This window comes from Melanotaenia boesemani, chromosome 1, assembly GCF_017639745.1.
Source record: "Melanotaenia boesemani isolate fMelBoe1 chromosome 1, fMelBoe1.pri, whole genome shotgun sequence".
Lineage (NCBI taxonomy): Eukaryota > Metazoa > Chordata > Actinopteri > Atheriniformes > Melanotaeniidae > Melanotaenia > Melanotaenia boesemani.
In genome coordinates this window covers 17,869,560-17,886,082 of record NC_055682.1, presented here as the reverse complement: position 1 = coordinate 17,886,082, position 16,523 = coordinate 17,869,560, and the positions used below count along the sequence as shown (strand labels likewise).

Here is a 16,523-nt window from a genome sequence, read left to right as displayed (position 1 = left end):
AGTCTAAGTGAGTTTGGTCAGGGTTATTATGGTAAAAGAGAGGTCACACAAGTAAAAACTCCATGGACAACCAGCATTCATAAGTCTTGGTTTAGACATGGTAACAGGAAGTGGTCCATATTTGTAGCACAGCACCATCTAGTGTTCGGAGCAAGCCACTACAACACTGTGCCTCAATCTAGTTTGATCTTAAACCAAATTTATATTGTGGTAAAGTTTACTTGATTAAGTTTTTTGAGCTATCAACATGATTTTAAATAAATAAAATCTGTCAGTTTTCATCTGACAATATGAAAAAAAACAAAACAAAAACTGTCTTTTCAACCACAGAACCTTTAATACAAAAGCACCTTTGGTCATTTTATGAAAGTGAATTTATAAATTCTGACTTTATAAGCAGTTTTTTAATCCAGCAACCTGAAATAATATTATCCTCATAATTTCACACAGTGAGGCAAACGCTCCAGTAAGATCACAGGAAAATGTAGAAGCTTAAACATCCTCACTGCTCAGTAACAAACATTAAACGAAGCTATGTTAGATGTCTAAATGTGGGAATATCTAATGGCCTTCAGTTACAGTTGGTCTTTTTTGGTTCTAACATTTTGAGTTGTATAACTTGCTTCTTTGTCTAACATCCATGCAGTTGTTAAAATATCTGCTTTCAAGGTCTGAGGAGGTTTGAAAAGGACATTTAAATATTTTTTAACTGTAACCTTGTAACCATGTCTCATGAAGGAACAAACTAAACCACTACAGACAAAATTCTTAATCTATTCAGCTTCTGCTCTTATTTTCCCAGCATTTATCAAAAGGTTTGCATTAACAAGGCTCGTTAGTGGCACAAAGAAATGTTAACGATTAGAAAAAACATGTTTTGACTCATCAGGTCAGTGATCAGAGCTTTATGTGGCGCCCTCTAGCGTGTGTTATGGGAACAGTCTGAACCAGTCTCATGCACCTTGGCGGTCCTTAGTTTGCTCTTGACACTGAGCCAAATTTATTGAAAAGTGCACGCGTCATCAGTAAGCACACAAAATGTTGCTGTCCACATGACTGACAGTAGCCACATGACACATTTCATCTTTTAAATCTTGTGTGTGCCATGTAGGTGTGAATGCGTCCTCAAAGGAGTAGCAAGACCTCAACTGCTTTGAAGAGCAAGATCATTTTAGGGAATGTGCCACATAAAAACAGACAAGGACAGGCCTTTTCAAAATAGTTGGAGCCACCGCTCTAAAGTGCACCACATCCAAGCTGAAGTCAGTTTTCAGCTGAGTTAGTAACAGCTGGTGACGTTTTTTTTAAATGAAGGCTTATCACACACTGTTGGAGGTATTTTTAGAAAGAGGAGGGATAATCCCAAGTCTGTAGGAGAGGCAGGTAGGAAAGTTATGATATAACTTCTCTCTGAGTCTCATTGTCCAGCTTCTGTGTGTCACTGTCTGACAGCAGTGGGGGGTGAGCTGGTTCAGCGATCCTGTAAGATAAACTATCTTTTGTTAACATCTTCCTGGTGGCAGAAACCAGGCGGGAATAGTTATCAGGGTTATACTCTGATAAAGGAGGCCGCGTACACAGCAAAGGCAGGTTGTCCCTGTCTGGCCGGGACAAGAAGAGAGGCGGCCGTCGCTGGCTCTCGCCCTCCTTCAGGGAGTCTGGGAGTGATTTGCGCTTGCTCTCGGGTAGGAGCATTATGCAGAGAACGGAGAGAACGGCGAAGGAGGCGAAGATGACGTGGTGCAGGAAGTAGCCGCCGTTATTCTGCAGCTCCATCAGCGAGGAGGCGGCCATGCCAATGCACCCGGCTGCCCTCACCAGGCCAAAGCAGCCACCTCTGATGGATGAGAAAGGATAATTACATCACCATGTTTTACTTTAAAGTGGGATTAACTGTCGATGGCAAGAATTAAAAGGCGGCTCCGCCACTCACCGAACTACAGTTGGCATCACCTCACAGGCAAAGAAGGCGCTGAGCATCGCGAGAGCCTGAGAGAAGAGTAAACCCACGACAGACAGCACCAGCACTAGGCCACCTTGGAGGTCTAACACACAGGAAGGACAGTAATTTAAACCAGACCTGTTTTCTTTGCAACACAAATAAATTCAATAAAAACAGCAGAGTTAAAAAAAATCTCTCTGGTTTTGGCTGTGAGCCAAAATGGGAATATTGTTATCCGAGTATTAGCGTAACACTAATGTTTGGTTTTCAAAGGTATCACGAAAAAAAGTTCAACTGTGATGTCAAGGATGAGATACTAATTTACAAGCCTGCTCGAGTTCATTTTAGGAAAGCAGCTGCGCTCCCCTAGAGTTAAACAGTGCAGTAAACATTAGCTGTGGATATAAACATACACTGTGTGAGGGCCAGCAGCAGCAGCGATGACAGCCCAGTGATGATGGCAGAGAGCAGCAGCATCCCGCGTCGACCGAAGTGGTTGACAGTTAGACAGATGAAGACGCAGGCCAGAGCTCCTGTTATCACTCGTAGAAAGTAGCTGAAGTAGAAGTTTTTGGAGTAAATGTGCAGATTTCTAGTGAAGCAGTACTGAATGCCTGTTCCAATAAACCTGGATGAGAAAAAAGGGAAAGTTGGAAACTAAGCAGCTGTTTTGTTTCATTGTGTACAGTCACACACACAACACCCAGCTCTCAGCTCTCACTAATCCTCCTTTCATCGCTCTCTTTTGTGCTTTCTTTATAGTTAAAAGTAAATCTCTCTCATGAAATCACTGTGGGAGGGATTATAATTCAGATCATTTTATGGACAGATACGTTAACAATAAATAAAACTCACAGAATGAAGCTGAGAATGAGACAATTCTTCCAGATGACACGAGTCCGACGCAGCTCCAGGACTGAGTAATATCTGGGCTGACAGGTATCTCCATGTGCTGAATCTATCACTGTAAAAACAGGAAAACAGGATTTCGCGTTTTGAACTTAGAGAAACTGTTGTTGTTGTGTGGAGACATACTGTAAGAGAAAGTTTTCTTTAGTTTAACGACGGACATACTTACCTTCCTTCTCATAAATAAGAAAATGAGTCAAAAGAATTAACAGAAAAAAAACGTTTCCTCAGCTAACAGTATGAGCTGATGTCACCCCCCAAGCATACCAGGCTTTATTATTTACACAATGAGCATCATGCTGCATGGAGGAAGGCCTCCAATTGAAAACCAGGACCACATATTTAATACAAAAATGATTAGTGAGGTAATCAGTCAAGTGAGATTCAGGGTCATATTCTCACAGACCTCTTTGTGCAACAAGAGCCACCAACCCCTGCCGGCCACTGGAGAAACAAAAGGTTAGAAGCACTTCCACACCAACTTCACTTTCCAAACCCAGTGGCCACGGTCAGTGGGTTTATGAGGAGTATTGTAAGCTGAGGAAATTATTCAGACATTTTATAGATCAATAAACTACTAATAAATTAATTTGGCTGGAAATCTGTTGAACTTTAAAAGCAAAGGAGCCTGATGACAAACAAAGTCAGTATTTGGTTCAGCAAGGTTTATTTTTATAAACCGATTAATTTAAAATGAGATAAACAAATGGGGTTTTGATTAAAGACATGGGAGAATAAGAAGCTTTGATCTTTAAATCAATTTAATCTAAATCTTGAGACTAATAAAACTTTAATTATCGATACTGGTTTAGAAATAGTTTATTATTACTGAATTGTAACATGAGAAACACACATGACAAGAAGCGTGCTTGTTCTCATTTTCAACTGAGAAATAACTGACAACTCTTTGTAAGAAAGTACTTGTTTGTCATAGTTCTAATAAAAGCAATAATTTCATAACCGGTTTGTGTGTGTGTGTTAATATAGAAGTTTGTGTGTACCTGACATCAGGGTTTCACCAGGGTAGAGCTCATCTTGCAGACAAACACCGTTTCTGGTAGCAAATTCCAGGAGGCTCCTCTTGGCCTGAGGGATCTGATCTGTGGACAGCAGCCAGCGTGGAGACTCGGGAAACACCAATACAAAGCTGGGAAAAACAACTCTGTTATCAGATCTCACTGAAATCATTTAAAACAAAAGCCTCTAAAAGTGGCAGACAGAAGCAGAAGGAAAATCCAAAAATATGTTTTAAATTAGATTTTTAAACCCTTTTTTTCCCCTTGGATAGATTTGAGAAAATATAAAAAAAAATATTTTATCTCATTGATCAAATGCCATGTATACCCCACTATATGTTATTTTAAGTTTCTACTTGTGAATGTCTCTGTGTGTGATAGTTTGGCTCAAACATCTCATTTATCATCTCAGTGATTATACGGGAAGAAGTTACAGTTTACTTGCTGGTTTCAACATGTGAAGGTGTGTCTCTTAAAGTCTCATCTTATCACTGTAGAGCCTCATGAACTACCAACAAACTCAGAGCACAGCTGGAAAATAAAAAAAAAACACACACAGCTTTACATTCTGCCAAACAACTCACCACCAATAGGAAAGAAGCAGCAGCAGAGGCAAAGTGGCCACAGCCTGGAGAACGGGCCAATCACGGCACAGAACAGCGATGCCTGGCAACAGCAGCTCTGCGGACACTCCGAAGAAGCCACCGACCATGGCAGCCATGAGACGATGAGGAGGGTCACACAGCTCCAGCCCTGAGACAGAGAGAGGGTCAGAGGGAGGACACACAGATAGCAAACCAAAACGGAATCAGAAGGAACAACATCTGAGCAGAGCCAATCCATTTCCTGTTGAAACACTCGCTTAGTTCCACATAAAACACGGGCTGAAACCTTTACTGGGCTGTTCAAACGTCAGGTCATCTGTGCAGTTATAAACTCTGAAGAAGGCTTTTTGTTTTACACATTTTAACTTTAAATAAGTCCTAAATAAATCTTCTTTGAGAGGATATTTTTTGTTGTCTTAACGGTGGTTTTGACCTGTTGTCCAGTTATAAGAACAGTTCCCTCAGAGGTCTTATAGGCTGATCTCGACCTCCACGTTTCAAGTCCTGTCTGCTCAGGATAAATGTAACAAAATACAACACAAATCACAATAAATGAGCCTTTTGTTGTTTTTCCGCCTCAATAAATGATGTACATAGTACCTTATGAATAGGACCTTTCTATCACCCCACTGGTTAAGAGGGACTTCACCCGGGTGAAGTCCACAGGTGGAGTTTCTTTTTTCCCCACATCCTAAGTTTGACTAAATTCTACGTAACATCTGAAAACATGGAGGTTATAAAATAAGTCAAATAAAGCAGCAAGAGAACACTGAACTTGAGGTAGTGAAGTAAACTTGTTTTCCTCCTTCCTGTCCAGCTGGGGTGTGGCTGGAGTTGGGAGGCAATGATGAGTTAATTTCCTGCTCAAATCCCAGTGTTCAGTCCTGTCCGACTATTGTTTTCTGCTCTTTGTGAAGAAGCTGCGCTGGGAAACCATTGCAGAGAAACTTTCCTTCAGGCTCTTATTTCATCAAGCGAAACATCAGTCTGACACCCCCCCATCTCATCTCATCTGGACTTAATCAGACCCTAACCTCACAGGAATGTGGGAGTATGTTCACAACAGCATTTTAAAACATAGCTCAGTTACACTTTACTGCCTAGCATCACCTCCTCCAACTCAAGAATGTGCCCAGACTCTAACACCATTTCGTTCCTTAGCAGCCTTTTTTTTTTTTAGTTAGACTGCATTTGATACGGTAGTATACACATCACTACAGCCACGAGGTGTGAGCTTTGGTACGAGGAAGAAATACCCCACAGCAGCTGCAAGCTGTCAGTCACAGCTCACCACACCACAGTTTTCAGCGGGTTATCAGCTGAATTCCCTCACTGGTCAAATCAAAGCAGGTGTCCCCCCAACCGGAGCAGTCAAAGCTCGCAGCCTGCAAGCAAGAACCCTACATCGTGTTCTCATCCTGTCTCAACTACATCAGAAACTGTAAAATAAGTTCTGCAGAAAATTAAAAAGGAAATTCTTGGTTGCAATAAGCAAAGCTGTGTTTGAAGTAAAAACAGTGAAAACATCATGAAAACAAAACCTACCTCACACTTATCATGGCAGAGAATCAATCACGCTTTAAGTTGGTTACGCAACCAGTAACATAAGGAAGATTTCATTAGTGGAAGAGTCGAGTTATAAAATACCAGCAAAACTCTGAAAGAAGAAACTGGATAATCTCTAAAAAGCTGACAATATAAAAATTAAAATATAACAGGATAATGATCCTAAACAAACTTCACAATCCACAACAGACTCACGAAACTAGATTTTGTCTTAGGGACATAAATGAAGGGTAAGATGTAACATGATTAATTTTATGTAATATTCAGGGGACCCTGAGCCCGAGAATTTCATTACTGCTGATGTTTCATTGTCACCTGTGTATGACAATAAAACCTGAAAACTAAAAAGAGGTACAAACTGAAAGTTTTGCCTTGGTCTTCACAGTTTCATTATTTAAACATACTAAACATATTTACTACCCAAACAAGAGTAGCACATGTAGCACATGCAGAGAAATTCACAAAACAAGAAGAGGAAGCAAAAATCCCAAGGTAGATAAAAAAAAATAAAAAATAAAAAAACTCTTGATGATATGATATACTTGTTCTTTTTTTGCTATTTGCTTTCATTCATTCATTTCAAATTGATATGGAAAACTTGTACATGTAACTGACCATGTTTGATTTAGTGTTGTTTAAGCCTTCAGTTGCTTAGCCTGTGACATCATCAGCTCTGTTGTTGTTAGGCTACAAACACAGCACCCGCTGGCCCATGGCACTAGCTGCAATCTCTGGAGACTTCAACAACCTCTCCCTTTTTGGAACATTACCAACATGTAAACAATTTATCAGCTGCTCCACCAGAGATATGTCTGTGAGAGAAGCTGATTTTGGGCATACAGGTGCCTCAGCATAGCAGAGAACCGAATCTACCAAAAACCACTTCATCCTCCTTACTTATGAAGATTCTTATAGTTTTCAAGCCTTGTATTTAGAGGGTTACTAGAGGATGACCTGTTTGATATATCCCACATTAACAACTCAGCCGTTGCGTCTGACTTTTGGTCCACACTTCTTACCAGTCGTGGTAATGCACCAAATTGTTGCAAGTCGATCACCAGAAAACAAGAAGTTGTTTCATATTCAGTATATAATGGCTGATTGTGCCCAGAGTGGGATGGTGGAATTCAAAAAGCCCTTTTAGAGAATTACAAAGATGGAACAATCAATGAAAACACTGCCATTTGAACACGGAGCAGAAAGAAGTTTTCATTTCACCTAAGCTTGAACACCAACGTATGCTACGTTGGGGGTCGTGGCTCAAAAAGGTTGAAAACCAGTGTTCTACACAACACAGTGAAGAAACAACAGAGTGTGTTCAGTGTGAGACTTAAACAATTAAAAGCTCTGATAAGTAAGGTGGCGCTGTACTATTGAGACTTTTAAATAAAAGGAAAAAAATCTTTAACTGGATCCTGTACTGAACAGGAAGCCAGTGAAGTAGGTAAGAAAATATACATTTGTTGAGTCTAACTTTTTATCTCTTGTAACATTTGTTTTATTAAATAGCAGCACTTGTTGCAGTAACTGAAGCTGGTTAGCTGTTGAAATGTGTAATTATCCATAATTAGACATAGTAAAGATAAAACTCAAAGTACATGGCTTGTAATGTGTGTTGACATCTGGCTAATATATGCTAATAACTGAGTACTGCTTGGACTTAGCTGCATTTTACTCATCTAGTTTAAGGTTTCAATGCAAGACAGAAAGGTTTTGGAGATTGCTCCTGCCAGGAGCCATCACCCTCCAGAAAAAGGAAATTATCTTCTTCGAATTAATTATTATTGTTTTTTTTAAACCCTCTACAACATTGCCATTTTCATTAAGGAATAATAAAATATTTTGGAATTTTTATTTAATTTCATATCCACACAAAACACATTTATTACAACTGAACAAAATAATCAATAATAGCTGTAAATGGTGTCGCCATAAATAAGCAAAATGATCTCTTTTCCTTTTATAAAAGGTTGCTTCAGTGTTTCCTATGTTAAAGGGACTAATGGAGCACTGAATTATTCAAACAGCCCTTGTGATGACTCCTACTTAGACACTTCATTATGTGGCTGTGTGAGACGGTGCTATTTCAAACTGTGAACTGATTAACACAAAAAGGTTCATGTGTCATCGTACAATAAGTAAAATCAGGAGGTTGCCCAAAAAAATATCTTCTGTACATTCTCTGTGTTTCTAGTTAACTGCTCGTTGGTGTAATGGATGGACATAATCTGATAAAAGTAATGACATTATTTGTTACGCTACCAGTGACCGAGCGATGAGTGTCTCACAGATAACTTCTTTGTCAAAAGAAAAAACAGACAGATGGACAGAAATTACAGATCATCTCCAGATCTTGTGTAGTTTTATCTCTGCTGCCTCCATCTCCATAATAGACACAACAGAACATCTAACGTAGAGCTATGAAAAGAATCCTTTAGAAGGAAAAACAATTGAATTATACTGCAAAATTTATTGAGGAATCTACTTTAAATTGACTTTGAACAGACTTTTTTTGTGGTTGTGACTTTCACACGTCAGTACTAAAAGCATCTAGTCTGAATTTAGTTGTTTGTTTTTCCTGAAGTGAAGATAAGATAACACAGATACACCAGATTTCTAATTTGCTTCTGTACAGACTCAATGGGATTTTCTCTTATCTTTTCCTGGTAAGATTTTACAAGGTAGTACAGTGTTTAGCTGTATGTGTATATTTTATTTTATCTTATGTTAAGCATTAAAAGCATACTAACAGGATGACAAGTGATTTCACTCTGGGAGTCACAAGACGGTGATTTATCACATTAGCATTACGCAATCCTTACATAAGATTTGATTTTCTAAAAGTAAAGGTACCCACTGGCAGTTTTGAACTGGAAATATAATGACTGCAAAGTAAAAAAATAAAAGGAAAGGAAACTAATGCAAGGCAAGGTGATGAGACCTGCATTTAAACCATGGCTTTAAGGGCATGCAAGGTGAAGGGACTCCCCAATGACAGCAGCCCGCCTCTAAATGGATATACAGTAAAGATTATGTGTTACAGATTACTCACCCAGTTGCTTCTTATTTCACAAATTTTTTTCTTTCAAATTGGATTTGTGTTGTTTCTTTATGCATTTTCAATGCATTAATTGAAAAATCTCTTGAACAAATGTAGAAGCAAAGAGCACCTGAATCCCTCTACAGCAGGGGTTTTAAACTCCGGTCCTCGAGGGCTGGTATCCTGCAGGTTTTCGTTGTTTCCCTGATCTAACACACCTGACTGAAATCAATGGGCTACTGTGAAGAAGTTGAAAAGAAGCTGTTGAATCCACTTGACTTTATTCAGGTGTGTTGGAGCAAGGAAATAACTAAAACATGCAGGATAGCGGCCCTTGAGGACCGGAGTTTGACACCCCTGCTTTACAGGAATCAAACAATGCTCACCAAACAAAACAAGGAACCCCCTCCACTCCCTTTCACTCAGGTGCATTACTGAATACGGCTGGAGGAGGCTCCACGGAAGAAGGATACCTACTAGAAATGTATGAGGACACGGACACCCCAGCAAGCATGGCGCCTTGACAGAGACGCAGCAGCAGAAAGACCACCGCACTGTTGGACAGGCACACGGCCACCCCGAACAGGCTGGACAGACTGATGGACAGGAGGAAGGCTCGTCGACGACCAAACCTGAAAACACATGTGCAATGAATGGAGAGTCAATAACAAAACTCAACTTCCGAAGTCCCAAAATACTTATTCACATATGTTGTCAAGTGTTTCTGTGTTCATTTAATATTGAAAACTTACCAGTCACATAATGTACCAAGAAAGACATATCCCACAATCCACCCTGTCATGAAGCAGATATGCTGCACGGGAATCTTCCAGTAGTCACTGCAAACCAGGTTCCACTGCAGAGGAAGAAACGATTGTGCACTGACACATGTGCAAACTGAAAACACTAAACTCACTATCTACTACAAGGTCAACTTTTTGGGGTTTTCAACTGCCAGTACAAATTTACTCAGAGAGCAAAGAAAGCTGGGGTGTAACGTTGGTACAATGCAGAGCTAAATGAGCATTTATTTAACACCACCATGTCTGCTTTATCTTCACTGTTCAGTAAAGTTGCATTTACAGACTTCCAGTAAAGTTGTAACACTTTGGTAAATGTAAATAAAAGACTGCAATGGTTTGCAAAACATATGTAAAATAATAGATAAAATATATAAAATGCTGAGTCTGACATTTTATCATTTAATAACAAATGATAAATCAGCTCATCTTGAATTTGATGGTGGAATTGTGCTGAAAAACGTGTCTGACGAGGCCACGTTTATCAAGGTGTAGCATCCCATCATCTTTTGACAACAGTCAGCAAACATCTGAAAAACTATGGACCTTTGGGAAAAGAATGTTGTCCCATTCTTGTCTGATAACAGCGTCCTGGGTCTTCTTTGACGCACTAAATGTTATCAGTCAGTAAAAGGCCTGGACTGCAGACAGGATGGTTAAGCCACTCCTCTACTCTTGATGGGAAAAAAATTAATTAATTAATTATATATACATACATACATATATATATATATATATATACATACATACACATATATACATACATACATATATATATATATATATATATATATATATATATATATATATATATATATATATATATATATATATATATATATATATATATATATATATATATATATATATATATATAGACTTCTCAAACAAAAGTAAACCGTACATTCGTTGAGGACTATTTTCAGCAGTGAATAACACATATTTAGGTGCCCGTGTTTACTTTAATGAAGGACTGCTGCTCCACATTAGATCTCCGGATTTGAATTTCTGCATCACAGACTATTGTGCTCCACAGCAGCTGCCATTCAGCATCTCATTTCACAGCATCTAAAAGAGCCATTCATTTTTTTAAAATATATTCAAAGCTTTATCACACACAGACTAGATAATCTATGAACATTGTTTGCCCTTAAATAAAAAAAACAGCAGCTACCTGGAATACGGTAAACTAGAAACTTAAAAGAAAGCAGCTGCAGCAGGAAAGTACATGATGCACATCTAAGCTCAAAGGAACAAATCTTAAAGATGTAGATGAGACATTCTGTATGTGGTGTGTGAGATCAAATACTTAAAGCTCATAAACAAATTGTCACCACCATGCTGCATTCACCTGAATGTGACCGTGCGACTTGCAGAAAATAGCAGCAGCATAGTAGCAGGCGAGCAGTGACAGAGGTCTCTGTGAGGAAGCAGGAATGCAGATCATGTTGTTTTTTATTGAGTTAAGATGCCTGCTGACATCATTATTACATTAAAACAAAGTAGTGCTCAAAGTTGCCAGCAGCTATGTGGCAGGTTGGCACTAGTCACTACATGCCAGAAAATTCTTTGCCTTTTCTCAACAGCCTCCTGTCTCCTCTCGTTTGCTGGATGAAGCTGCAGTACTGAATTACAGCATTATTAGCATTTTACAGAATCACATGGCTGGTAAAGAACAAAACTTTTTGCAGTAATGTTCAGTAAAAGGGTGAAAAAACTCAGAACAGAAGAAAGGGTTGTGCTTTAAAACAAAAAAAAGGTCACACACTGATATTTTGTTGGATCACCTTTTAGCTGTGAATACAGCAGCTGTTATGCTCATGCAACGGAACAACATTTAAGACCAGAGTTGAATTCTTTCTCGCCAAGATTTTATACTGATGCTGTGTGAAGTCCTCTCCTGTTTGTCCATGGAGTTATGTCTCATGCTGCCTGAACCACTATTTCACAATTTACACCCCATAAATCCTGGCATTGTCATCTAAAAAAATAGTCTTGTGACCTCATTTATGGGTACTTTACATTTCTGATTTGTACAGAAAGCATTAAACATGATGGAGTCAACACTTTATCTTCTGCTGTCCGAACCCTTGAGGACCTTTTTCAGGTGTTCCAGAGTCCAATCTTTATGTTTCAAGGCAAGCAGAAAAGCCTCATTGATTTTTTTAATGCTACACAGCTGTTTAATCCCAATGCCTCCAGATTTCCTGGCATTGTGTGTAGAAATACATTTACTAAACATGGTTGCATGCTCTACTCTTGAATAAATCCAGTTTGATTTCACAGAAGTTTTTGGGATTAATTCCAGTTAGTGACATTTTTTTTAAACCAGGATGCATACTGACGACTGGATTTATGCTTCATTTCAGCTAAATGGATGACATCACCTGCTTCAGCCTTAGTGTATAATCTATGACCAAATTTCAGCTCTGTTTTGGGGAAATTATCAACATATAATAATTAATACTTTATCAAGCCCAGTCAGAAAATTCTTTCTCTGATTTTAACAAATCCTGGTGGGTACCCTTTGTTACCAAGCTCTAGATGCAATCTCATCGTTGTGCTTTACTTAAATATTAAATGAATAAGTAATATTAATCTTACAGGGCCCCTTTCTACTTTCTAAATAATGTGTCCTCTACAGGTAGTTAAGGTGTTACAGTAGTTTTGGTGTCCCACAGGGTTCTGTTCTCTCTAGTCATGATTCTTTTGGGCATCATCAGGAAACATGTTATGCTGATAAAACCCGGCTTTGTTCATCTATGCAGCAAATGAACCAAATCAGTTACTTAAGTTACAGGTTTATCTTGGACACATTAAAGCCTGGAAGATGTGTTATTTTTTCTTTTGAACTCGGACAAAATATAGGCCGTTGTTTTTGGACTTAAAAACCTCATAGACTCACTTCCAAACCATTTAGTTAACCTACATAGCCTTTCCTTGAAACTATTTGACCAGGACTTTTCATTGAAGTCACACAAGCATCTAAAGCATGAGACAACCAGCTCCAATGGAATTATAGTAGTCCAGTCTGGAAGACAAAGGCATGGGCCAGTTTGTCCAAATATGTCCATAAGTGTCTTTCATCTAATCCAGAACTCTGCTGCTAGAGTACTGACTGGTACCTTCAGGAGAGTTTCCTGTTTTGGCTCCCAGTGAAGTTTAGAATACAGTTTAAAGTCTTCCTCATCTCATATAAAAACATAAATAGTGTTGCTCCTTCTTACATTAAAGGTTTCATTGTTCTCATAACCTCACAAGAACTCTTCGCTCACAGCTGGCTTGCTTGTGGTTCCTAGAATCTCCAGGTCCAAAATGTGAGGCAGAGATTTTAGTTTTCAGGCTCCCCTTGTGTGGAACCAGCTTCTAGTCTGCATGGGAAATGCTGACAACCCAGTCTCTGTAAGACCAGGCTTACATTTAGCCAAGCACACTCCTTGTGGCCTAATTTTACTCATTAAATTGCTGGAAAAAATGCTATGAAAATAAAGATTAACTGATTATCAGCACATGATAAACATGGACCTTTTCAAAGTACCTCTGGAAGTCTGAAGCCTAAGAGAGGTTTGTTTCCACAGCTGGTAATCCAGCACTGATGACAAGCATAGGAAGAGGTAAAACAGTCATGGTGTTTGGAAGTGTGAAAAAAAAAAATAATAAAAAAAAAGTACAACAAATGCTGAGCAAGAGAGGGACTAGTCAATTTTCACTGACACCAGCTAACTTGAAATGAAAATGAACAAAACAATGTTTATTCACCAGTTCGTAGAGCAGGCCAACTTCTGTTTTTCCCCAACTTTGTTTACTGAGTTTCTCAAAAATACTCAAATGAATCATTACAGTCAAAGAGACTTCTAAAATAAAGCAGGTAAACTGCTTGAAGAGTGTCTGTCATTTTGCTCTGTGCCTGTTTCAACACAATTAAACTCTTTAGTTTTCCATTGTTGGAGTTTTCCTCTGTCCTTGTGAATGACATCATGGGCAGAGGAAGCTGTTGTTAGTGATCGAGGTGTTCAGGGTCTCAGGAAGGAAAACAGATGCTTCAGACTTTCCAGCGCCACAGTTTGTCACCGAGGAAGGAACAGACAATGATCTGAGGACAAGTTGAGGGGCAATTACACATAATTACTTTGTTCCCTTCATCAGATCAGATCCTGCTCTTCACTGCAGTTGCTCACACTCACAACTGAGAGCCAGGAGAATTAGGATCTTTGTTTTAAAGTCATGTATGGAAACAAATGTGTATGTGAAGTGTCTGTAAGAGGCCACACTGAGAAGTGGTTTTGTTTGACTGATGACAATGTTTGCAGACTGGGGTGGCTCATCAAGCAGAACAACTGACCAGATTAAAAACTTCTGCTTGTTTACACATGTTGCACAACAACATGCTGAAAGTAAACACAGTGTCTGTACAGGTGCTGGCTGTGAGACACAAAAGACCTCAAATCAGATTTGAATGCAAACCCCATGACCCTTCATCTTTTAACAAATCAACCCTCAGAATCAATGGAGGCTTTAAAAACAAGAGTTACAGTCTTGTGCAAAAGTCTTGAGCAAACCTTATTTCTTTGTATTTTGCCTTAAAAGAGCCACACTTTCTTGTAACGTCTTAATGTGGTGTTAAACAACCGTTCTCTAAGCTTTCTGAATGTCTTTCAGGGTTTTTCTTGGGAATTGGCTGCTTTTACACTCATGTCAAACCCAGTCTTTGTCATTTGACCTTCGACATTTGAGCATGAAAATGCCACCTTACTGGAGAGGTGAACCAGTGCTGCCTCTGCACATAACAGACAACTTAGTCAAGATTTTACTTCTCATTTTTATGGACTTTGTTATTAGCAGTGTATCTGGTAACACATAATTTGTTATCTTTTGTTTTTTGGGTGAAAAAGAACTGAGGAAACAGAACAAGTGGAAAACAAAAGAAGACATAAAAATTTGAAAGTGATGTCTGTTTGAACTAAAACATAAATACATAAAAACATAAATACTTACATACATACCAAGTGAAAATATGACTCAGAAACTGAGAGATGCATCTGGACCTTAATTTGATCATCTACTGTTCACTAAAGTCTCATCAGAAATGGTCTCCTGGATGGATGTAAAGTCAGTAATAATAATTAAAAAGGGAACAGGTAGAAACAGGCTGGGGTATGCTAACTGACCAAGCAGTGGACTAAATGTGGGATCATCTCAACAGAGAACAGAACAAAAGGCAGCAACAGAAGACTTTTAAAACATCTACTCCTTTGTTGGAGAACTACTCCTGAAGACCACATAAAGAAGTGATAAAGAAAGCTTGCCTGAGAAGATTGAAGATGTCTTGAACAGCAAAGATGGGTGTACCAAATATTGACTTCATATACTGCATTTATATTTATATTTGCATGTGTCATCAAATCACTGAATCATTTTCCCCAACAATATATAAAGAAATTAGGGTTGGCCCAAGACTTCTGCACAGCTTTGTCCACTTGTCTGGACTGCTGTTTGTGACTCTGGGGAACTCAGTGACAGACAGCTCATCATTGCGCGTGAAAACATTTTCAGGGCAACGACAAAGTTATAACAGTTCAAAGTGAGTCAATATTGACGGAGAGCTGAGAGCAGACGTCTTCGAGATACACTGGCAGGAAACTCGAGCACTTCAGCAACCATCTTGGAGCAATTCTAACCAATTTAAATAGAGATGTTACACAACCAACAAGAACTCCTGATTCAAGTTCACAAACATGTGACTCATTAGGGAAAAGAAATGCGATTAAACGAAGACCACGAAGTCGATCTAGACATCATTATTCTGCCAACTAATTTCAGAGAATCCTCCACTTCAGCTCTCTCTCTCTCTCTCTCTCTCTCACACACACACACACACAAACCCGCGCGCGCGCGCGCACACACACACGTACACAGTGATAACTGGCACTGAACAGCTTCTTACCTCAGTGACAAAGTTGCTTTGGAGCCCCGCCACGTTGGAGTACTCCCACCCTTGGGTGCAGGACACCCTCTCCCTTGGCACTTTGCCGGACAAGTCCGAGGTGTTGGAGGGGTACTTAAAAAGTTCACAGTGGCTTAGACCAGAGCCGTTAACCCAAGGGATGGTGAGGTTGAGGTAGTCCTGTTTGGAAAAGTTACTGAGGAGGAAAGTGGAAGGCAGCAGAGTCGGGTCCGGTTTGCAGTGGTACGAGTCCGGTATCAGAGTGAAAAACATGTCGCTGAAGAGATTCAACATGACGGCGAAGGTGGGGAACCAACTAAACACCACCACGATTCGGTTGTAGCGCCCGTAGCCGCCGGCGTGAGGGAAAACTTTCGTCTCATAATCCATTAAAAGACGAGAGCTGGCGGCGGACGCTCCAGTGGCCATTACGCAGTGAGTGCGCACTCTCGACAGCTGCGCCGCGCAGCAGCAGGTAGGCAAGGGAGGGGCGGGGTCTGCGGCACGCAGCACGGGGTCACACAACACGCGTTCAGGGGATCTCCCTACGTGACATTGCCTGTCCGAGGGAGTGACTAGTCTCTGGATATCCCATCGATCATTACTTGACCCGAGAGGCTGAGAGCACAGACCCGTCAGCCCCACTCTGCGTGACTCAGCTAGGCGCGATATGGTGAGCTGATAATGATCCCAAATTCATC

The 16,523-nt window shown here is 39.8% G+C and overlaps 1 protein-coding gene across 1 annotated transcript; it reads right to left on the bottom strand.

Annotated features, from left to right (window-relative positions):
- Positions 1 to 313: 313 nt before the first annotated feature.
- On the bottom strand, positions 314 to 16,347 carry slc22a31 (solute carrier family 22 member 31). Its single transcript, XM_041991913.1, has 9 exons — positions 15,823 to 16,347; positions 9,831 to 9,934; positions 9,556 to 9,710; positions 4,452 to 4,620; positions 3,853 to 3,998; positions 2,798 to 2,906; positions 2,356 to 2,570; positions 1,934 to 2,045; positions 314 to 1,837 (listed from the first exon to the last, which is right to left on the bottom strand). Exons 1-9 carry the CDS (start codon positions 16,249 to 16,251, stop codon positions 1,393 to 1,395), a joined length of 1,884 nt encoding a protein of 627 aa, XP_041847847.1. The 5' UTR covers positions 16,252 to 16,347; the 3' UTR covers positions 314 to 1,392.
- Between the last annotated feature and the right edge of the window lie 176 nt (positions 16,348 to 16,523).